General features: G+C 46.2%; 1 protein-coding gene across 1 annotated transcript; it reads right to left on the bottom strand.

Moving 5' to 3' along the window:
* Positions 1-666: 666 nt before the first annotated feature.
* Positions 667-21,412, bottom strand: SLC7A1 (solute carrier family 7 member 1). The gene is made up of 11 exons (XM_082007087.1): positions 20,068-21,412; positions 15,739-15,897; positions 13,333-13,507; positions 11,314-11,438; positions 9,470-9,692; positions 8,965-9,104; positions 7,177-7,279; positions 5,169-5,380; positions 4,694-4,842; positions 2,295-2,403; positions 667-1,527 (listed from the first exon to the last, which is right to left on the bottom strand). The coding sequence occupies exons 1-11, from the start codon at positions 20,504-20,506 to the stop codon at positions 1,418-1,420; spliced, it is 1,944 nt and encodes a 647-aa protein (XP_081863213.1). The 5' UTR covers positions 20,507-21,412; the 3' UTR covers positions 667-1,417.
* Between the last annotated feature and the right edge of the window lie 1,819 nt (positions 21,413-23,231).

Raw genomic sequence — 23,231 nt, 5'->3', positions numbered from 1 at the left:
TGATGCTTTAACAAGACTTTTTTAGGATAGTGAATTTGGCTGGGGAAGAGAGAATTTAGAAAAAATAAAATCATCTCAGAGCAAAACCAAGGCTCCACCTGCAGTTGCCAACCAAACACAGACCCTGGTCTCAACTCCAAACCTCCCACCTTTCACGATGGCCAGGCTCTGGAGATGATCTCCAGCCCCAAAGGGAAAGCTCCTCTCAGCAAGCCAGACCATAAAGCTTAGTGGTGTTTTCTGAGCTGCACGCTTTACTGGGACCACTGGGACTGAGGAGCCCCTGCACACGCCCACGGCCCTCCCCTGGGCAGGGGGCAGACACCTGGCACTGCTCACGGCTGAAGTTCAAGCCCCTGAGGATCTTCCTCTGCCTCTCCTTCCCTGGGCAGAAATGCGCTCCACACGCTGATGCCAAACCAAAGTCTCACAGCCAAATCCTTTGCTAATGCTACGCGGCCAGCACACGAAACTGATGCAGGGAGAGGAAAATAGGGCCTCACTTGCCGTCAGAGCTGGGCTCACTTCTGCTAGCCACCTCACCACTGCAGCCACACCGCTGGTGATTTCCGAGGCGAAGAGGTAGGACGGCTCTTTGGAGACACCCGTTCTTTTCAAGCCATTCAAGTACTTGCACCGAACAGTTTTATGGCTAAACCTGGCAATCCCTCTGCTGAGCAGAAACATCTGCTGGCGTTACCTGCACACTGGCAAACGACCATTCACCCAACAACCAGCGACCACAAACCCTCCCAACATTTCACAGCAGCGGTGTGCTTTAAAGCGTATGAGTATGTAGTTAAAAAAAAGTTAAATATAACAAAAACTATGAGACCTGATACTTTAAAGAATGCAAGTCTTGCAGGTGCTTTCTTAACCAGGTGAAAGCTGGTGTTTGGAGAGAGCCTTTTTTTGTGCGTACGCGTGGGGTACAGCTCACATCGGGTGAAGGATGGATCTGGTCTAAGCCTGACAGTAGCACTGCAAAATCTGCTCTGTGTATCATCAGGTAGAGTATCTGTGGGGAGGTAATTCCCGGAGCTACTGAAAGAAAGACCTTTGAGAGGCCTGGTTTCATAGCAGCATTTAAGGTTAACTGGCACACAGAAGCAGTTTTCTTTCTACAGACTGGAAAAAAAAAAAAAAACAACAGGAGAGGGAGGAAGGGAAGTGTGTAGTCCCAGATTAGCTGACAGTGTCGCCGGGAGTATGCCAGAGATGTGGCTTTTTTCCTTGTGATCCCTTTTAACTGTGCTACTAAGCAAACTGCAAGCTGCAGCGACAGAGCTGGGGAGTCCCGCATTATGCTTCTTTGTTCCTGCATTACTGATTGACCAGATGTAACCTGGTTCAGGATCCCCACCACAAATCTTCCTTCACTGCAGCCATTCCCCAGTTGCCCGTAAGCCAAACGCAGTCATTTACAGCTGTCAGAACCAGCGTCCGTGTTCCTCTCTGTGTCTGCTGCGGCCGCATAGGTGGCTTCCACGCTGTGCCATATTCCATAGGTAAAGTAGATGATAAAGCCTGTGGAAGGCAAGGGGAGAAGGCACCGTTAGCTCCATAAAGGAAACAGAAACCACTACTCACACTCACTGACACAGATTACACCAGGGTAAATCCAGCCATCCTGATGACCAGCTTCTTGCGGGCAGCCACTGCCTTCCTTAGAAAAAAAAACTGACACAGGCACCAGTCTTTAAAAGACAATCTGTCCCAGCCCCAAACAGGGAGCTGATTAGAATAAACCTCTCATGCTCTTCAGTGAGTCCATTCTGCTTCAGAGCTTTCTCTCTCCATTTCTGTGCCTACTGCATCCATCCCAGTAAAATACATCCACACTTGATGCTCATCTTTCTTACACACTTGTCATTTTTATTGTATCAAATTCCCTGGGCATTTCGGGCAATACAGCCTCCTTTGCATGGCTACTGGGAGCACCTTGGGACGGAGCTCAGCTCCTTCAGCTCCTCAGCCTTCCTTCAGAATCACACGCCCCGCCACCGGGACCTGCAGTTCAAGGCCAGACAACAAGAAACATCGTATGGTTTCTTGTTGGCAACAAGACCTGTAAGATGGTTCATAGGTTGATGTTTTGTCCCAATGAACGCTTCAAGGCTTGAGAAAAAAACAAAACAAGGCTTGAGACACACTGCCTAAATGGCTTCAAGTTAAGTCACCGACATTGCCCCAGGATGAGAGTGCAGAACCCCTCACTGGAATACTACAGTAAATTTATGGTTAACAAAATGTAGTAACTTTGAACGTTGCATTTTTTACTCTCACAAACTCACCTATGAGCATCCAGACTGCAAACCGTATCCATGTGCCTAGGTCTAGCTGCATCATGAGGTAAACATTCACAAAAATACTCACAACAGGAAGGAGGGGCAAAAGAGGTACCTGAAAAAGAAAAAGGGATACATTACCCCCACAGGGTAGATCAATGGGCAGGAAAGAACATCACATCCCTCGTAAACAGGAGGTGATGGCTGTTACCAACTCTTCAGCTGATAGATCTAAGAAAAGGCAAGGTTAGACCAAAATGCAGGACATCAGTCCACCATGGGAGAGGGATGTGAATGTTGTTGTTCACCTGTGTTATGAATGGTTGTCCTTGTTTTGTGGTCTGGAAGGAGGCAAGAGGCAAAGTTTAGCAGCAATACTAAATACTTGTGGGGGAAGGAGAGAAGAGGAAAACCAAGGACTCCATCATGACAGGATTCTACTGAAGACCAGGAGGGGAATGTCAGAGGAGGGAACCTGAAGAACTTCATCCAGCAAGTACCAAGGTAATTAAGCAATACAGAGCAAATTAACCCAGAGCAGAAGAAAAACAGGAAATATTGTAAGAGACAAGTGCAGCTGTACCAAGAATGCCTTAGTGATCTGTGGTACAAAGAAGAATGAGACACTAAAGCCAAAATGCAAAAATCAGGATATAAAGAAATAGCACAGGCATGTAAAGACAAAATCAGAAAGGACAAATTGTAACAACAGAAAGATTTGTGAATATGGTGAAACCAGGAGGAAAGTGAACTTCACTCCTTAAGAAAAAGGAGATTTAAAAAAGAAACAGGCTGAAATGTTGTGGGCCTTTCTTGATTAGGCTTCACAAAAAAAAATATGTATGGTGAACAGCTGTTCACATTATTAGAGAAATGGGATGGGCACACAAATTAGAAACGGGAAGAAGAATATTTTTCTAAATTAGGCTTTGTCAAGTCAGTAGGGACGAATGAAATTTCCCTAGGTGGGTGAGTTATGTACCCAAGAGATTGCAGAAGTGATCTCTGAACTACTAATAGGCATCTCTGAGAGCCTTTGGTAGACCGGTAAGGTCTCTAAAGACTGGAGAAGGAAGACAAATTACCTATTAAAAAGAAATACAGAAAAACAACTGGAGAACAAACCAGTCTGCCTTGGATTCCCAGAGAGACTTTGGAGAAAAATCACTAGACAGCCAGGTTGTAAATGTCTAAAAGGCAACAAGGAGATGAGAAACAGCCATTACAGATTTAGCAGTGACAGGTCTAATTTTTTTTCCCTTGGACAGGGTAGCAGCTGAGGGGAAAAAAAAAGAAAGTGAAACATCCCGATTGTAAGGCAAAGAGATCTCCTCAGAAACAAGTTCAGAAAATACAGTCTAGATGACAATTCCTACATTTTCTGCTCCTGGACATTTCTGTTTTCACTTCTGGGACCATAACCCCAGGATGAGCTGCAAACACTACTCTGGGCAACTCTGGTTCGATTAAGTTATTAATAACAGAGAATTTACTGAAAAACTGTAATTGAAGAGCAATGAAAATGAGAGCAGTTTGGGGAATGGGATTAGAATCCAAAGCTAATTTAGTAAATTGGGGAAATAGCCTGAAATCAAAAATGATAAAACATGACTTGCAGGATTATACTGCAGAAAAAAATATCCCAGTGTTTGTTTAATATAGAAAGGACGGTGTGCTTGGACAGGGCAGGAAAATGACAGAGTTCTTCATACTTAAGGCTGTTAAAGAGAGAATGGTCACCCCTTAGTCTCCATGGGGACTAAGCAGGACATGGAAGTGCACCTTCTTAGAGCCTTTTAGTGAGTACTCCTTTGATCCTCACATACAAGCTTGCTTCTTGGGTTCTCTCTCCTTCTGTATCATGATCTGACCACATCTCTGCACCAGGTTCTGCCCTCCCAGCCTCTCCCAGACTCCAGCACCATTTACATTTCTTTCCAAGTCCTCTATTGTCGCCTCTGATCTGACCATGTGGCTTCTCCTCCCGATTCCCTCCTCCAATCTCTCAGCTAACCCCCCTTCAGCCCCAATTTCTGTGCCAAATTTGCTTCTGCCCACAGGGCACTGCTGGGCAGCAGTCCTGCCGCAACACTTCTTCTGCCGTGCTGCACTTCGCAGCAAAGCAGCTACACTGACATTTGTAGATGCCAAGAGGAAATCACACTCGGAGGCTGAGCTTGGCTCTGGTAGGACATCCCTTCATGCAATGAGCACAGTCTATGAGAGGTTACAGCCACACTAGCTGGAGAGCTCAAACCATCAGCTCTGTTGGCAGCCCTGCATAGAAAAGTTCACATCATGCCTACATTCTTTGCATATCCCTTCTGATACAGGCCAACATGCACATCCTCCTCCAACCACCTCCCAGACAGCTCTTTTCTAGCTACACCTCCCAGGACACTCACCTTAAAGGAGAGCTTGGTTTTGCTTTCAGGCTGTTTCCATATAACAAAGCTGACAAGGAGAACAAGGATGGCAGCAATAATCCATACAGCCTTTATAAGAATGCTTGGCTCAAGGGCAGTCAGGATACAGCTACCCACGATAAGGAAACCTGTGAACAGACACCAAAAGCCTGCTGATTCTTTTTTTAGGAACAGGAAAAAAAAAACCCAAAACCACAAGCACGCAAAGCAGAAACTGAAAGCTCAGCAAACAGAACAGCAATACATGAAAAAGCTAACTGTAAGAGATATGCCCTTCCCCCTATGCACCTGCACAAACCCCATCTGTGGATGTCTTTTTAAATCATAAATTTAATCTGTAGATGTTCAGTTATTTTTGCCATTACAAGAGCCATCAGAATTACAGCCAGGAGGTGAGCTTTCCCACCATGGTCAGTACAGGGACCTACCAGCTGGCTCACTGCCCAGTGCTTACCAATGATGAAGGTTGAGACGTTCACCACCGAGCCAGAGAATTTGGAAGGGTCTGAATTTGGGGGACACAGTATGGCTTTGAGGGAACACTTCTCCTCTTCCTCTGGCAGAAATCCAGCCTGCGACTCACTGGTGCTCACAGACTCATTGTTGTCAGTCTCCTCTGTTGTCCTAGCCATTTGGTATGCCAAATTAGGCTGTTCTGGCTGATACCTAGGAAATGGGAAATGAAACAAAGAGCATATTGGTTTGGCACAGGGTACTGTTCCTTTAAAAGCCAGACAGATAGTCGTGGCTGTGTCCCAGATCGTTATAGCACCAGAATAGGCACACATAATGTCTACACCCTTCTGCTTCAGGTGGAAATTCGAGGAATAACATCATCATGACATAAGCAAATATGGTCAGCTATTATCACCTACAGCTTGGTTGTAATGTCAAGTGTTTTAAACTGGACAGTGCTCTCTTTCATAAGCCCTATCACCTTTGTCACCAAAACACCATCCGGTGATAGCAGTGAGGACTGGAGAAGGAAGCAGCGTGGGGACAGACAGACGGTCATAACCAGGCTGTCTGTTTATCTGTGGCAGTTCAGCTCTTGTGTTTTGGCAGGAGGTGGCTGAGCTAGCAACTCAGCAGATATCGCACCCTGGCAGCTGCTGATCGCACCCCACGGTGACATTCCTGGTGCCCCATCCTTCTCCATCCCAGTCTCTTCTGCAGGCTTGTCTCCTGCCACATAGGGAAGGAAGGAGTAAATGAAGAATGGTAATTTTTTTGTTGTGTGTGTGAACAGCATCTCATTCAATGGAGTCCTGATGAACCATGTGGATCCATAAAGAAAAAACAGTCTTCCTCAGGTCTCTTTCACAGAAGGTTTGGCTCATGACTCTCAGCCACAAGCCTGACTAAAGGAAAGGGCCATTTTGAAAGACACGTTAAAATTGCTCTGTGGGCATGTGTTCGCAACAAGGGCATGTGTGAAACTGCAAATTGAGAAATGCAGTGAAATCCTTGGGGCTGGCCACAGCAGGGTATTAGTGGTGGGAACTTACAGCTTTGAAAACGATCCAGCTGCTACTTCATTGGGCAGCCAGCGGGGCAGCCAAATCAGCTGCCCAGGCTGCTATGAGACAGGCAAATCCCTACAACAGGGAAAATGCCACACGATAGGTACAGCAGCTTGCAGAAACAAATTAAGAAGTCATTTCCAGCTGTATGGGGAAGAGAGGCCTGGGAAATCAGAGGAAAAGTACGAAGAGCAAGGAAAATCAGCAAGAATTTTCAAAGGGGCAGAGTGGACAGCACAGGCACAAAGCAACGGTGTTATAGTACAGTGTTGGCCTTTAACCTGCTACAAGACAATTCTTAGTTCAATGCATTTGCAGCAAGTTTGTAAAAAGCCTCCACCAGACTCTGAATAAGTAATCGAACACATAAAGTTATTTTTCAGTAACATGCTCTTCAAAGCACAGTCCTCATGGGTAGAGTCCTGTTGTCCATGAGGTGCCAAGCAATGGAGATACTCAATTTTCAGCTTAGGTTAGGGAAGCTATGGGAGCTCAGCACTTCTAAAAGACATGCGCACTATGGCACTGATCCTGCAAATGCATGCTCAGCTTTTTTGCTGCTGCTACACTTTATCTTGAATGCTCTTTCAAAAGTAAAGACAACCTGAAACTGTATCCCCAGTGAGAACAAGAGTGATGACAACGCAGACATCCAGGACCACCCATCTCTCATCCATACCCTTTGGCATATAATCTCCCAGGGCATTCAGGGTTGACTGCAGCACGAGTGGCACAGACTAAGGGTTAACCAAGTTCAGAGGACCCCCTTGCAGATCCAACTAGCACAGTCCCCCATGAGCTTAAAGAAATAAGTTCTTCACATGCTTATAGCTGGAGTTGTTCATGATTTTACTGGGCTTATGGAAACTATGAAGGCATCCGATAGCTGTGTGGATTTCTGTCTATGTGGTACAAGAGAGGCTGTTTCTACATCCATACCTCAGTACCAACACGCAGGCAGCCACCAAGGAGTAAGCCAGGAGGGTCCCGATGGACATGAGATCCACAAGGTCTTTCAAGTCGAAGAGGAAGGCCATAACAGCTGTAGGAGGAGAGGAAGGTGAGAGAGGGAAGAAAAATCAGTAACATGGCAGAACATGCACATCTCAGAAGTGTTAACGACAACACAGCACACATTTAACTGTTGCTCAGGACTTGGCAGGGGAACTCGAGCTGTCCTGAGGTGGGGAGAAGTAGGACGCGGTGCGTGAATATGCCAAGCCTCACCGGCTGTCCTTCACTAGCTGGAACCAGAGGAACCATTTACTACAGCAAACACCAGCCTGTTCTGTCTTACATGGGTATGTTAACCCAACTACCAGCAATGAACAGGGGTTTAAGCCATAGCCTTGTTGCCAGAGTCCCCCAGCACAGCCGCAGCACCCCTAAGGCCACAGTTATCTCCTGGAAGTAGCTAGAGGGCATGGAGGGTGGGCAGCACCTCACTCTGGTGTCTTGGCTCAACTGGGGCAAAACTAGGCTTGTGCACACAATGGGACAAAGCATCAAGGAGCACATCTTGAGTTAGCATGCCTCGTCATGGGGGTTTCCAGAAAAAGGTATAGACGGCCATCCCTTAGGGATTACCCTGCTTACACACCCTCACCAGGCAACCCCTGGTTGTACAGGCCTTTGTGTAAAGGCCTTCAGAAGGTGAAGCAAGTAAGCAGAGGACAGGCGCCATAGTCAGACATTCAGGCGATGCCACCAGCTGTATGAGAGCACAGGGATCTCAGAGCTGAGCCTGGCCCAGTCTGTCCTCAAATACACCACCTGGAGCCCTACAACCAGCCCAACCTTCAAGCTCCGCTGGCAAGTGCAGCCCTTGCAGTTTCATGTCTGCTTTGGTCCTAGGCGCTACAGACCATCCTGAGGAGACCTGAAGGGACTGCAAAGTACATTTTTTTACTTTATCTGTCTCTTTTTTTCCCAGTCTGGGCCCAAGGCCACCTGAAGAGGAAGTGTAAGAGAAGCAGCTGTGAGGAGGCTCTGCAGGTCCCAGCAGCAGCAGCTGAGCCCTTTCACAGGAGCTCAGAGCCCACAGCGGCAGTCCGGCAGCAACTCCCCACCAAACATGGCACATTCTTGTACCGACAGCTCATCCTGCATTTGCAGCAGAAGGTAAAGAGGAAGCAGAAAGGCTCTCCTCTTTGCTAGGCATCGCGAGGAATGGGGTGGCTGCGAGAAGAGGGTAAGCCGCTTGTCCTTGCTGTCTGAGAGGTTTAATCGCCATACTCCTGGGGGGTGGGAGAGGGAAGGGGAGAACAGGTCAGCTGCCAGCTGTGACTAACAGATTAACAAATGCCTGAGCCACAGGGGCCATCTGCCTGTCTGCAGCTGCTCTGGTGTCTTCTGCCGCGCTGCTACCCACAAGCGGTGCGGGGTCTTCAGCCAAGACAGGCCAACAGCCACAAGGATGCTGGGGCATCACTGGCTGCCACCTTGCAGGGGGTTAATTATTTTTAAGGCCGGCAGAGCACCCAGGGAGCAGATGAAGGCAATTTTTGGCATGAGACAGGATGTCAGCAATGAGCTCTGAGAAAGAGTGACAGGCACACAGCGAGCTATTCATGCTCACCCAGCCTCTCCAGGGCATGCCCTGGAAGGGAAGTCATGCTGTGCAATACATCCGATTAATAAGTGGGCTAGAGTCAGGCAGACTTAATCTGCCCCTAGGATGAGCTTATGTCTCCTTTCCACGCATTTGTGTAAGTCTTTGGATCTTACCTGCAACAGCCCCTGATGTCACTGTTGCAATTATTGGAGTTTTTCTCTTCTCGTTGACTTTAGCCAAAAATTTAAAGAGAAGTCCATCTTCTGCCATTGCATAAATTATTCGAGGCATTGGAAACATGGAGCCAAGGAGACTAAGGACAGAGAAGGGGGAAATAATCTACTTATATCACCTCCTGCTGAGCACAGGCACACAAATGAAAGCAAGTTTATGGCAGTACAAACACAGAACAGGTGGCCTTCATTCACTTCAGCTTCTGTGTCTGCTGCTAAGACGGGAGCTTCTGAAGTGATACTGGTCATGTGCATCTCTGAAATCCATCACAGGGTGAACTCCTGGTCCTTTTGAAGTCAATAGCCCTGAATTTCATCCCTGGTCTCTGCTCCTTTGACCCAGGGGAACACAGTGAAGGTAAAGCCCTGGCATGCACCATTTTTTAAAGTAGCTGGAGACACATGTTTGCCTTGAGAGATACACAAAGGAAGAGCAGTGTCTCACCTCGTAGAAAGCGCGCACAAGGAACCGACAGCCACTGCGTAATTGGCTCCATCCCAACCCACATATTTAAAGGCATTGGGTAAAGGGCTATTGGTATCCAGCTGGTAGTAAGGCATCATGAGCGTAAGGGCAGCTGACACGCCAAAATAAGCCACGAAGCAGATGAGCAGAGATGCCACGATGCCAATAGGAATGGCCTTCTGAGGGTTTTTTACCTCCTCGCCTATAAGAAAGAAATTGAAATATCAGCTAAATGATGAGCAAGAACTTTATCCCAACCTAGGGCATGCTGGCTGGGGCTTTCAAAGGCTTCGTGGGCGGTGAGGAGCTGTTTGATCATGACGCTGCTGATGGCCTGCTCAATCCACTTGGCATACCACAGCCTGTTTGCTTCCACTTCTGCTGCTCCTGTCACTCCTTCTGACAAACATTTGTGGCGGTCTTGTAAACTCAGGCACAGAAACAATCTGGATTAAAAATAGACCTTTGCCCAAAAAGGATTATTTTTACCTCCAGTTACTCCTGCTATCCAACTGATGGTGCAGCCCCAACAAGAGTTCAATGATCACAAATGATGGGACAAGCAATTATTGTGCAGTTGTGGGTCAAACCTTTGGGTGACCATTTCAGTTAGCATCTCCACTGGCACTACTACACAGTGAACATAGCACCATAGGTGCCCAATTCCAGGGAAAAGCAGACTTCGCACAGCACGCGTAAATCATACAGATCTTTGAAAATCCCTCTTAAAAAAAGGACTCTCTCTAGTTTTTATAGAAAATGTTCTACAACCAAGTTGGGACAAATGTGTAAAATAAAAAAATACTCAAAATTCAGGCACTGATTAATTAAAAAACAGCTTTGAGCCTTCCCTGTCCTCCAGAGCTGCTCTTCTCTGAAAGCAACAGCTCCTGAGGTTTGGCATGTCAGAAGGATGAACCGATAAGCAGAGACTCATGTACCTATAAGTCAAAGGTTTACATGTTTCTCCTCCAAGGAGAGGCCCTACAGCTGGCTGGCATAATGGAGCCAGCACTTATCAAACTCCTTGTAACAAGTGGCAGTACTGCTTTATCTGTCTTTGTGATGATCTCCTCCTCCCTCTGCTCCAGCTCTGAAGCAACTCAGTTCTTGCCAAATGTGAAATTAAGGATAATCTTTCTTCTCTGCAGGGAACTGAGATCCTTCTTAGCCCGGAGAAATATGAAAATGCTGATAGTTTCTCTCCCAGGAGGAGATCTCTGAATCTTTGGAGATAAAAACTCTCCCTTATTTTGAGGCACAGTTTTAGGCTGCAGATGACTCCCCAGAGACTCCATCCTTCTTTGGCTCTTTAAATACTCCAAGCCAGTGGAGCACCTTCAGCTGAAGGCACTGAAGAACCCTAATCCAGAATAACCTGTTGATCAAAGCATCGTCTGGAGTTAGAGGTTCAAACTTCACCAGTCATACAAAGCATCTGAACCCGGGCCTTTCCTGTTTGCCTAATTAGTAAAGCTGGCTGTGTTTTCTGTGGAGTCTGACCTGGTTAGTGTCATCAGTGACCAACTATGGGACTGGGTCCTGCAGGTAAAGAAGGGAGAAAGCTCATTTAGTGGGTTATAGGGTCTAGGTGCCTGCCACAGCAGCTAGAATTCAACACTCAAGCACCCAGGGACTTGGACATACTCAGCACTTTGAGTATTAGAAGCAGCTGAGCCAAAAGTATATTTTGGGCTGAAGGATCAGTGGGATGATGAATGCAGTACCCCAAATTAGTCATTATCTGTGCTGTGCAACATTACTGAAAGCCAATCTACCAGCAACCAGGTTCATAAGTGGAATGAAGACATCTTCCCTCTTACCTGTAGTAGCAATACAGTCAAATCCCACAAAAGCATAAAAACACGTGGCTGCCCCTGAGAGGACTCCTTTCCATCCATAAGGCATAAACCCTCCAACACCATAGAGCTTTTCTTCCTGTGTTTGACTAAAAGGCATGGCACTGGGTTAGAAGTCATCCTGCCTAGGCAGAAGTAACTAAACCATTCATACAGCTAATAACAAAATCCAAAGCTGGAGTTCAAAGGAACATGCTCTCCCTTTCACACACTAGCATACAAATACCAGGCAAAAATTCTAAGCCTTGCTGAGCTTTGGACTGGCCTGCAACAGCCTGGGGAATGCTCAGAATAAAAATGGATCGTGGTTTGTTTCCACCACCTGTTTTTTGGGCAGATAAAAATGTCTTGGCTAAGACAGGGAGAAAATAACATGAATAATAAAATTCCCCTCCCACTATTAGTGCATGTGTGTAAATACGCATATTCATTTACACACAAGCTTTTGAAAAAGCACAACATGCAATTCTGAAAACTGAAGGTTGAGAAAAATGTAAGCCATCCACTTTTCACCTAAGAAGGACTAAGATAAAGTGTAGGTGAGCAGACATCAGAGTGCAATGCAGGGTGCCATGACCAAAACCCACACAATCTTCCATTCTCAACTTCAAAATTCCCTGTGCTGAGCTTGTATCTAAACTGTGCTTGCGACCCTGGGGGAGGAGAGGAGCCTGCATCCCTGATGCACCAAATGCTTTGCTGAGCCTCATCCAAAGTTCATTAAAGTCAACAGACACCTACTGATCCCAGTGCACTCTGGATCAGGACCCCAGATCCAAGTGCCTGTGTTGAGTCATGTATAACATACCCTTCAGTTCAAGTGACCTAGGTCACTTTTTCAGGGAAAAGCCTTTGTAAAGATGAATTAAGGCAACTAAATTAAATTAAAATCCCAAATCTGCAAGTCTTATTAGCATCTCAACTCTCTCATAGAAGCTGTGTTGAGACTTAGATGAAAACTGGCCTGTTATTTGCAGAAATAGCACAACCCAAATGTGAATTACTCTGGAAATAATGATATAGTAAAGTAAACCCCAGACAGATTTTACAAAAATAGTCAGTGCTACAGGTCAAAGAGCTACAGTTACACTTTCAAGCAATTGCACTAATTGCTCCTTGCATGGGAATAGCAGTAGGGAAGGAGGGGGGACTTTTCCTATAGGAAGCAATTTGTTCACAGCAGGCTGAATTTTGCGAAGAGGCTTAATAAGCGGCTTGTACACAAGCTAAACTTGACCCATGCAACATTTATGAATCTCTGCAGTTTCTGCCAAACTGTGCTTCCTTGCAGGCCAGCATAAAGGGTTTAGACAGCAGGCCAGGACTGACTTGATGTACATGGAGATATTTAAAGGCCCGCATTCTGTGTTGTACAGTCTCAAGCAAAAAGGAACAGCCTGTATCACTCGCAACCCTTGTAAGCTCCTTAATTTTGATCTTGTATAGGAAGACGGAATTTTGGCCAAGTAGCAAAATGTCATTAAAAACGGATTCATGATATGCTTGCTGCAAGGCATTAAAATAATCTGCAACTTGCCTTCATTTTACTGAGTGTTTGGGACAAGGTCTCCAAAAGGTACAACAGTGCCTCAAGGATACTGTCCACATGTCCAAAGAAACTACAGAGCTATATTTGGTCACAGCTTCAAACAGGCACCAGAGCCAGCCTGGTATAGTAGGTTGCCTAAAAAGCTATTTTCTCTCAAATTTGGATGCCATATTGGTCATGAGGCTGGAAATGGTCAGTTCTGCAGCATGGCCGAAGCTGACACAACCTACCTGCTATCAGTTTCAGCCCACCAGCACAGCCTGCTTTCAGCAAATGCCCACCGAAACCAGCTTTTTTTTTTCCCCCGCAAGGTGCTGGGCAAAGGAGAGAGCCATCCCATTCACTGGTTTTCTAAATCACTGGACAACTCCCTCTACAAATTTACCATTGAAAATACATCAATTTTAGAGCTGAGAATAAAAGATTGAACCTACTTGTCTCCGTAAATGCTGTGACTAGTGTTGTAAATGTCCTGTTCAGTCAGCTGCCAGTTTTTAACAGATCCTTTCACAAAGCCGGAGACCATAACGAAGCCGAGGACGAGGATGTTGATGCAGGTGAACACTTTGTTCACCAGGGCAGATTCCTTCACGCCAAAGATTAAAAGCCCTGGGATAAAAATGGCAAATAGGCAGTCAGGTATTTCGCCACCAGCAGCAGGCGCTGGGGGCTTGTAGAGGTAGCCCAGCTCTGTTCACGCTGTGCTCTGCCCAACTTACCACACCTCATGTCTCCACAAAGCCAAGTAGCTCAGGTAGGTCAGGATAGATTCAGTCAGAAGGAGGACGAGGACTCCAGCCCAGACATTACTACTGAGGGACGTGACACAGCTTCCCACTCAGCACGCCCATTTGGCACGTGCCCCTGGTAAAGTGCTTTGCTGAGACAGCTAAGCTGCTTCCACTGCTTGCAACTCCAGCTCTGGTCACCTTGTGGCAGTGCACTGTGCCACCTAGACACAGCCTCAAACTCCACTCAGAGACCTGGAGAAAGCACCCCAGGTAGTTTTTAATGAAGGAACATTGTCTTTGAGGTCTTGGCCACATGCAGAAGTTATGAACAACATTCAACTTTCCTTAGAAGAAGGGGAAAATATGAGCAGGGACTGAATCCAAGAGGACAGCTAGTTCTAGTGCTGAAGATACAGAAGGAGGTGGCATCTTGGCAATCCTGCTCCCATTTAAATCAGTGGGAGCTTCACCACTGAGTTCAGCAAGAGCAGGATTTCAGCCTGTGGTCTTAAGATCATCCACCTGAAGAAGAACACGTCTGCAACCACCATCTCGCTGGGGCATAGCTCGGCTTCTCAGAACGACAAGCTCTGGTAACTTGTGTTTGCTCTTCAGGTGGCTGATTTTCAAGAACCCAAACCTTTAACCCAGATCTAAGGAGGCGACTGAGGGAGAAGATAAAAAACTTCACATGGGCCTGAGAAGAGAAGCACAACAGGGTGTCCTTACTGCTACTCCAAGGCACTTCAAGGAGAGGGAAGCACCCTGTACACTCACTTTTCCTTCTTTTAAAATAAGAAATAAGCTGACACAGCCACATAGGCAAGTGTTTGATAAAACCGACTAGCTGCCCAGGAAAACTTGTAAGGTACCTTGTAGAAATCAAACTCAAGACGGTGCAAGCAGAAATAAACTTGTAGTGCTTACATTCGGGACTAAAGCTGCTCATGCATCAGCTTTTTGTAGAAAAGAATGGTTTGCATTTTTATTAAAATCCAGGGAATTTGCTCCATGCAGGGGAACAAAGCCATTGGTAATCTTTATAATTTTACATCTTGGTAGTGCTAAAATGATGAGTCCTAAATTTTGCAAATTGTATCTGAGGTGAAAGAGCAGATTGTAAGTTGAAACTAGAGCAATCCCTATTATATACAAATGAACAAATGAAGGAAAATCTTCTCTCCCATTCAGATGTCGTCCTGAAAACAGAGAGCTGCTATTGACTTCAGCAGTCCTCAATATAGTCCTAGATCCAAATGCAAACCAAGATGCCAAAGCATCCCTTGCTTAAGAAGCACAGCTCACACTGAGACCAGCATCCTGATCAGAGTGGGAAATGTCTGGATAACCTTGTTGGGGTGACGTTGCAGCTTCTGCGTTCTGGAAACCACAGAGGGGTACATGAGAAGTGTAATTTTTTTAATTTGCCTAAGCTTGGCAATGCTTTGCAAGATCCAGTTGGAGCAGAAGTAGAAGTTCAGAAGGATTTTAATTTTACAAATTTTCAAAACTTTTCCAAATTCTGATCAACGCCTTGGCAGTTTTTGAAAAAAAGAGGACCTGACTATGTATCAGACATTTATTTCTCTGGAGTCTTTCATTCACTGCTACAAACTGAAACCCATATATATATAAAAAAAAAAACAAACCAAAATGTACTACTGTACCAAGTCTCGTATTTTCTTCCTCACTTTCCTGGCTCAAGGCATTGAAAACTGGCAGATTATCAAAGGGGGAATAAGGCTGATAGAGCAATAGAATGAAATTTTTGTGTAATAGGATTTGGGGAGGGAAGGATTAAACTTCCATACCTGATTTAGGATAACAAGTCATCTTTTCTTTTCTTCCTTATATAAAATTTGATTGAAGGTTTTAAAAGTGGCTCAAAAAATATCGAGAATGCTCCCCTCTTGTAAAGGACCTTGTAAACAGGCTATGCCCTGTGCTAACTCCACAGCAGCTATATAGGTCAATCGAACACTTGTAGCAAAGAAAGAATCTTTAATATGTCGCCCAAAATAAATCAGGAATTTGTGCCTATTCTAAAAGCCAACAATGAAATTACAAAAGAAGGAGGTCCAAGATTCACAAACCCCTCCAAGATTTTACCTGTTAGGATGATGATTATCACCACAGCGAAGATGTCTGGGTATTTTGCTAACACTCCAGGAGCATCCATGGTCATGTATTTTTTACAAAATTCTTCAATATGCTGGCCTATGATTTCATCAAACGTTGCGCTCCAGGCTCTGGCCACGCTTGAGGTTCCTGCCAGAGGACAGAAAGAATGCAGATCATCCCTCATGGCTGGTGTACGTTCCGAACGGGGCACCTTGCATGGCTTTTCACCATGAAGGGCCTCAAAGCAACCTTGCACCCGTCTCCCGGGTACTGGGAGCAGCCTTTCCGCTGCAGATCCAGCCTGCAGCCTGTATTCATGCCTGGCATCTGCTTTGATGGTAACACACACAGGTGGTGGGTCTCAGACTTCTACTCAGCTGACAAGATAAAAAAGTCCTTATAGTGGTTTGGCTTCCTAGTAAATCTTGACTTTGCCTTAAGATAGAGTCTAGACTGACTTTATCCTTATGCCCCCAGCAGCCTGAACTTCCCCCAAGCTTGGTAATTTCTACTAGAGAGGTCTGAGCCTCTTCTCATACCAGCAGAAATCCCTGGCAGCCCCAGCTGGGTGACTGCAGCCCAGGCAGAGGGACCTTACAGAAGCCAGCCAGCTTCCAGCAGCGTGACACTGGAGCACCAGAGCCTGGACCACAACATCCATCCAGCTCTGTAAGCTCTGCACTCCAGCAACATGCAGGTCTGCTCCAATCTCTGGTGCTAGAGCATCTGAGCAGGATGAAGATTCAGATATAATTTACAGGTAATCTGAGCGTAAGTCAGCCTATTGCAGGATGCTGGTGATGATCCCAGCAAGCGGCACGACTCCTGCCTGCAGCCAGTGCTTTGACTTCCCCCTCCGGAGCCGCTGTTTGCTGCAGTTCCCAAGAGCACCGAACCACGCACAGCTTGCCGGCCTGAGGACCAAACCTGGGGTCTCACAATGACCAAGTCTGGGACATTGTCTGGGCCAGAAGAGTCATTTCAGAGAACTGAAATAGTAACAACAAAGAGCTACCACGAGACAGTTACAGCATTGTGTAAAATAAGTAGGTTTGGGTAATAGCCAACTTCTCCATCTCTTACGTTGAAGTCGCTATCATTATACTCCCGACGTCTTATCCAGTACACTATATATAGCAGCATCTAATTGCATGATATAATTACTACTGTACATAATTACCTAGTTAAAAAAGAGGTTGGTTTGGTTTTGGTTTGCAGAGCAATTCCTCAGAGGATGCCGTCAGGGCCGCCTTCTACCTAGAACAGTTTGTCCTGACGCGCTCACCTGCGGGTGGGTGTTCAGGTCCCGACTCTGGCACCTGCAATCCTGTCAACCAAGGTCTGTCCTCACCCACAGCCAAAGCCTCTGCAGCAGCGGTGGGCAGCACCTGCAGCAAAGCTGGAAACACCATCCCAACCCAGCTTTGCTGCAGTATTAAAATGAGCTGCAGAACAGACCTGTTTGGAGACTCTTCTGTTCACTGAGACAGCAAAGTGCACAGTGTGAATGTTTTTAAAGAGGTGGGACATCAGTGCCATCAGTTTAATCCTGAAAAACTCCAGACGTTATTGTGTATAACTTTGGCACCATTCAAAGGAAGAGACTATTTCTTTAGTGCTTTTTTTTTTGTCCTGGCTCCAACATTTCATGTTCTAGAACAGGAACAACCCGCTCCTGCACGTTTATATTAGATGCCAGTTATATTGATGCAAGACTGTTATATTAGATGCCAGTTGCTTGGATGCCAGTTCCATGTAACTATCAGCCATTTATCCCAAACGCTCAGTAACCAACAGCCTTGAGGGAGTGGTGGGAATCTGACATTCTTCTAACATTGCAGACACCTGGACAATACCTCACTGTTGCTAGAGAGCACGGTGCAAAGACATTTGGCTTGTATCCAGGAGGATTTACTAGTTCTGGGTCAGCATAACCTCAACAGATCGAGCTGGCTCCTGCCTGCAGCACATGGCTCCCAGGAGAGCTGCTCAGCCCAGGTGCAGGGCTCACTGCAGGAACAGGCACAGGCCAAGAGGTCACCACATGCCCCAAGAAACCCCAGCAGCAGCTACTGGCCAGAGATGCTGTTACTCATCATATTACCAGCTCCCACTAGCTTCCAGTTCCTGAAACGCTTCCCACAATCCAGCATGGTTCCCCAAACCCACATCATCCCAGAAGAAAATCCACACCAGATCCTGGCCCTGGACACCTTCTTCCTTCTGTCTAGACCACAACCAATCAGTTGCACACCCACTTTTTGCTCATCACCCACCTCCAAGACCCCACACTAGTATTCCCACAAGCAAAGTCACTTCAATTAATTACAAGCTACTGGCCATCCATCCCGGGACCCCAGGATTTCTTTTTCCACCCCCACAATACTTTCTGAACAGACATCTGAGAACCTCAGCATGAAAACACCAAGTTGGCCGAGCCCCTACAGATGCAAGCTCCCACCACCCCACCTGGTTTCGGTGGCACTACTTGGCATTTTCTGCAGCACAACAGAGAAAATAATTGGCTTTCTGCCCCTCTCGACCCCCAGCTCTGAACTGCAGCATGTGCCTGCCAACATATCTTTCTTCTCCACACCCCGAAGCTGCTGTGAGTTGTCCTTACTCATAAGAGGGGAAATTAACACGGGGAAAAAGGCTGGGTAAGATAAAGAAGAGAAACCTGCTATAGCTCACATCCTCCCCCAGCTGTTTTTCCTGCTTAGCCACCCTTCCTTCTAAATTATGAGGAAGCTGGTTGCAAACATGCATTTTTGTCACAGGACTGAATTAAAAGTAAAAGTTGTGTTTCAATACATTCATGGATAATATCTACTTATTTTTTATTGAATTTTCTGCCTTGTGATAATACAATGAGCAGCCAACTCTGAAATAAAAACTGAGGAAGTGGCCCAAAAACCATTACGAGAGGACAAAAAAAATTCTGAGAAATACCAGCCTCAGTCCAGATCCTGGGAATGTAATGTTCAGTATGTAAATCTTTTCATCGTGCATTTGCAAAATCAGGTTTTGGGACAGCACCCACAGCTATGTCAGTCATTTTGGTGGTCCAGTATCATGGTGGGAAGGGCCACATTACTAACTAGATGAGGAGCATGGAGGAAACTATCATTATCATTCTGGAAGAGAAGATAAATCACCATGAAGTCTGTTCAATTTTTCTACGTGTAGCCTAAGCAGAATTCATTTTAGAAGTCTAGAGGAAATTATATGCTCAGTTTTTTTAAAAACTATTTTTATCCCATCCTTGCAGTGAACCTGATTCATAAAAGAACCCCAGGACTCAGATTTCCTAAGGAGATGCGTTTAATTGACTCTCATTTTCATCCTCTCATTTCTTATTTTAAAAAAAAAAAAAAAAAAAGGAGGAAGAGGTTTCAGGTAGCACACAGCGCAGAGCCAGCACCATCTCAGACAAGCAACTGCTATGTCACTGCATCGCTCTTGATATGATCTTACCCTCCCCAGTACCATGGGAACTAATCTCCAAGGTAACAGTTACACATCCTATGAAATGCATTTAAAAAAAACTTCCCTTTAATAATTTAGCATAACATCAGGTTTCATTTTAACTAGTAAGTCTTCACTCTCAACTGGCAAGTTGGTCGCAGCCTTAATTACAGGCATCATGACAAGCAGCGTGCCCAGAACGTGCTCGAAAAGACACAAATCCTTAATTAGGAATGTGTGGCTTAGCTTTAATGCATCGGCCGTGTTGTACTACACTGCATGCTCTGCGCTTAATGCAAGGCCTCTCCTAGTGGGAGTCAAGGGCTTAGAAGGGATTTGGTTTGGACATTTCAGAGACTCTGAACCTGCAGATCACCCTAAACTTAATCGTGCAGCCATTCACGAGATAAAAGTCTGACCTCCAGATACTTTAGATAGGTTTTCCAAGGGACCAGGAATTAATCCGTGATCAGCCGGGAGTACAGATGCTGCTGTGTAAGAGCACCCTTCCGTCAGCAACTTCCTTCTCAGCAGAAGGCACGCACTTTTGCTCCCTGGCAAGTGTGCAGCAGCCAGAGGATGCCAAAGGGATGCCATGGAGATTCCGAGGAAGCCACAGCAGCAATGATCCAGCTTCAGGACAAACCCTCAGCCCACCGCTCACCTCACCGACTGATGGGAGCTACCAACAACACACCTTGCAGACAAGTCCTGAAATCCTCGGTGAGTGCAGGAGAGCAGCGTCTATTCTGTAACACTAATGCAGGCGCCCAAACAAGGCCGATCTTTCAAACTAGGCTGCCATCCTGGACTAAAGCTAGGGTCTCGCAGCGCACCCACCATACTTACCGATAACATAGGAGAGGATTAAATTCCACCCTGTGATGAAGGCCCACAGCTCGCCCACGGTCACGTAGCTGTAGAGATAAGCTGATCCTGTCTTAGGAACTCGAGCACCGAATTCTCCATAGCAGAGTCCGGCCAGCACTGAAGCCAAGGCGGCGATCAAGAAGGATATAACGATGGCAGGTCCTGCGTTTTCCCGTGCCACGGCTCCAGCCAGTACGTAGACACCTGCACCCAAAGTGCTGCCGACACCCAGAGCCACTAAGTCAAATGTATTGAGGCATCGCGACAGCCGACTGTCTTCTCGAGTGCAGTCCACATTTTTCCGGCGAAGAAGCTGGTTTCCGAAATTGATAATTTTCTGACACTCCATCTTTGTGTTTGGGCCTGCAAGAAAGATGCTACCATCATTACCTGGACCAGGATACCCCCAAAACAGCATCACTGCACAGGTACACTGCTACAGCCCTCTTACATTTCAACAGATGAATCTCACCACTTTCCACCTTTTTACATGACAAAATGTCCCCTTCAGCACTTCACCTAGACTTAGCACTGGGAATTAAAACAGACAAAACCAAAGCATTTTCTGCGTCCCACTCCCCGTCACGCTGCAAAGCCTGCGCAATCCCAGGAGAAACGCGGTACTCCACCCCAGCTCCCACCCTGCTCCACAACCACCCACTCCACAGACAAATGGTCAAGCCAAAAACACAAAGCCTGTCTTTCAGATTTCAGAGAGGTTTTCCTGGGATGGGAATTAAAAAAAAAAAAAAAAGAAAAAAGACAGATATATAGAGAGACATACTTATATACATTTTTTTTAAGTCTCGGGGTGAACTAAGAAGTGAGCATTACATCCCAGAATAAGGCACCACGCGTGCTACTCTCCCTAGCACACATGGCCACGTGCCACAGTCAGTGACACCATTTGCAGGCAAACAGACCCGCTGGGTCATTTCTCCTCTCTAAGGTCCAGCTCCAGGCTACTGTTGCCTACAACTGTGCATGCTGAAATAGTTATAATTTAGGAAAAAGGACATGCAGAATTGATTTTTTTTTAACTTGTTCATGCTGAGGCAAAAGCTCAAGCTATTTTGCACTTGCAAGCACTGAAGTGAGAGCACAGTGGGGCTCCCCAAACTCCCATGTCCCACCCAGGACAGCAGCACTGCAGGACAGGGGTATTTAATGAACCCATGGAGCAGGGTTTCCAGCCATGGTCCCATTTCAGCAACTGCACTATTCCTGTGTATGGACCTGCTGGCATGGTCAAACAGCAGTGTGCAGTGGCTTCAGCATGTAAGCAGCTCAGGTGCAGCTCCCCTGCTTGGGACTTTATGATGGGATTAGCAGCAGGGTAAAGCAAATCCCTCTCTGTGGAGAGATCCTTTAGGAAATCCTTCTGCAGTTTCTCTTCCCATGAAAGAGATGTATCTTGCAGTGCTACACCATGGGAAGATTTTGCTATGCAACTCATCAGGCCAACAAGTTCGACCATCTGCATAGGTGTCGACCTAACACAGACAGGAACAGCACTCATTAAAAGCTACAGTTGGTCAAACCAGCTTGGCCAGCAGTGGGGTCAGCTCCTTGAGGACATCCGTGGAACCATTAAAGAGTCTATCTCTTCAAGATTTATGTCCTTGGACACAGCCCAGGTATGGAAGTTTTGTCTTACTCTTTCTGAAAAAAGTTAAGTATGTTGCTTCACAATTGTCCTCACCTTTAGAAGGCGGCTAGAGAGCTCTCCTCAGCACTACCTGAATCCACAAGCACAGCATTTGCAAGAATTCCTTGCTTTTTACACTGCCAAGTCTAGCCCCAGTTGTCACAGGCAACCATGGCATAACATCAGGCCTTCCCTTAAAAATTTCTAAGTGCCTTATCTCCACTGTTGGAAAGCTCCACCAATACTCCTCTACTCTCCAGCCAAAATGCTGTAGTAGGCAGCATTTACTCACATGCTCTTGTGCCAAGAACCGCCTTTCCCTACTTGGGTGGTTACCCCAGTGTACCTTTAGAGATCACTCATAGCCCCTCAGCCTTCATTTTGCAAAGGTAAGCAATCCAAGCCCCAAAGACACAGGCAGTCCCTTGCCCTGTCTGCAACTGTTCACCTCTGAGCCACCCTCTGAGCAGGAGTATAACCCATAACACCCTTCTACTTGTTGCATCAAGAGGAACCATCAGAACAGGCAACAAGAGCATCCCAAGAACAACCACTAAGAACTCCAGTGGGTAGCTTCTCTACCAGTATGTGTTTTCCTCTCCCAGTCCCTGACTTCTCACTAAAAAGTCCCTTTTGCACTGTGCCAGTTTCCTACTAGTCCTCACCTTCTTAAATAACTTCCTGTGTGGCACCCCAACAAAAGCTTTACTTAAGATAAAGGAGAGCTATGATTCTTCCCTTTAACCTTTTGTAAAAAAACAATAGTCCCCCACATTTTCTGTGCCTCTTATCAAATAAAACTGTCAGGTGAATCTGCCAGTCTCACAGGTAAACTCACTTATCTCTTTGCTCTTCTCCAGTCAATGGGCACCACCTCCTACTTGGACAGAGCTATCACTTTGCTGGTTCACCACCGTTTTCGTGGCCTGGTTCTTTCTCATTGCCTGTCCCTGACCCTCCACTCTGAGTGTTCCTCCCACTGGCTGTAGCCATTTTCCTCAGCCCACACTCTACCACTCCACCTTCGTCCCAGCATCATTGTCCTCATTCAGAATTTGGAAGTTAGATAATATGATGCTCTCCACAGCTAGGATGTTTCCATAGGACCTGCTGGCTTACTCCAAATTCATATACACAGAAAAAAGCATACTAAAATAAAGCAGTGTTGGGGGAACATAACAAGGCATGTTCCTCACCTTGAGTGGGCCTCCAGTGGAGGAAGTCCAACACTTGTGACAAGCACCAAGAAGCTTTGAACATGGCCACAGAGCCACACACCAACCAAAGACTACAGGCAACCTAAGCCAGAGTAACAGAGCGGGCGCTGACAACAACCTATGACGCTTTTACAAACAGATTTGGCTCCAGGCACTACTATAAGACCTGCAATCAACTAATGCCCATTAGCATTTCTGTTCTGAGCATTAGAGTACTTTAAAAATGAATGTCCCAGTTGTTCCCATTTACCACACTTTGGTTTACACTGCAGAGAGCT

The sequence above is a fragment of the Phaethon aethereus genome (genome assembly GCF_964289735.1).
Source record: "Phaethon aethereus genome assembly, chromosome: 1".
NCBI classification, from domain to species: Eukaryota; Metazoa; Chordata; class Aves; order Phaethontiformes; family Phaethontidae; genus Phaethon; species Phaethon aethereus.
The sequence above is the reverse complement of the archived record's forward strand: the minus strand, read 5'-3'. Positions and strand labels throughout refer to the sequence as shown.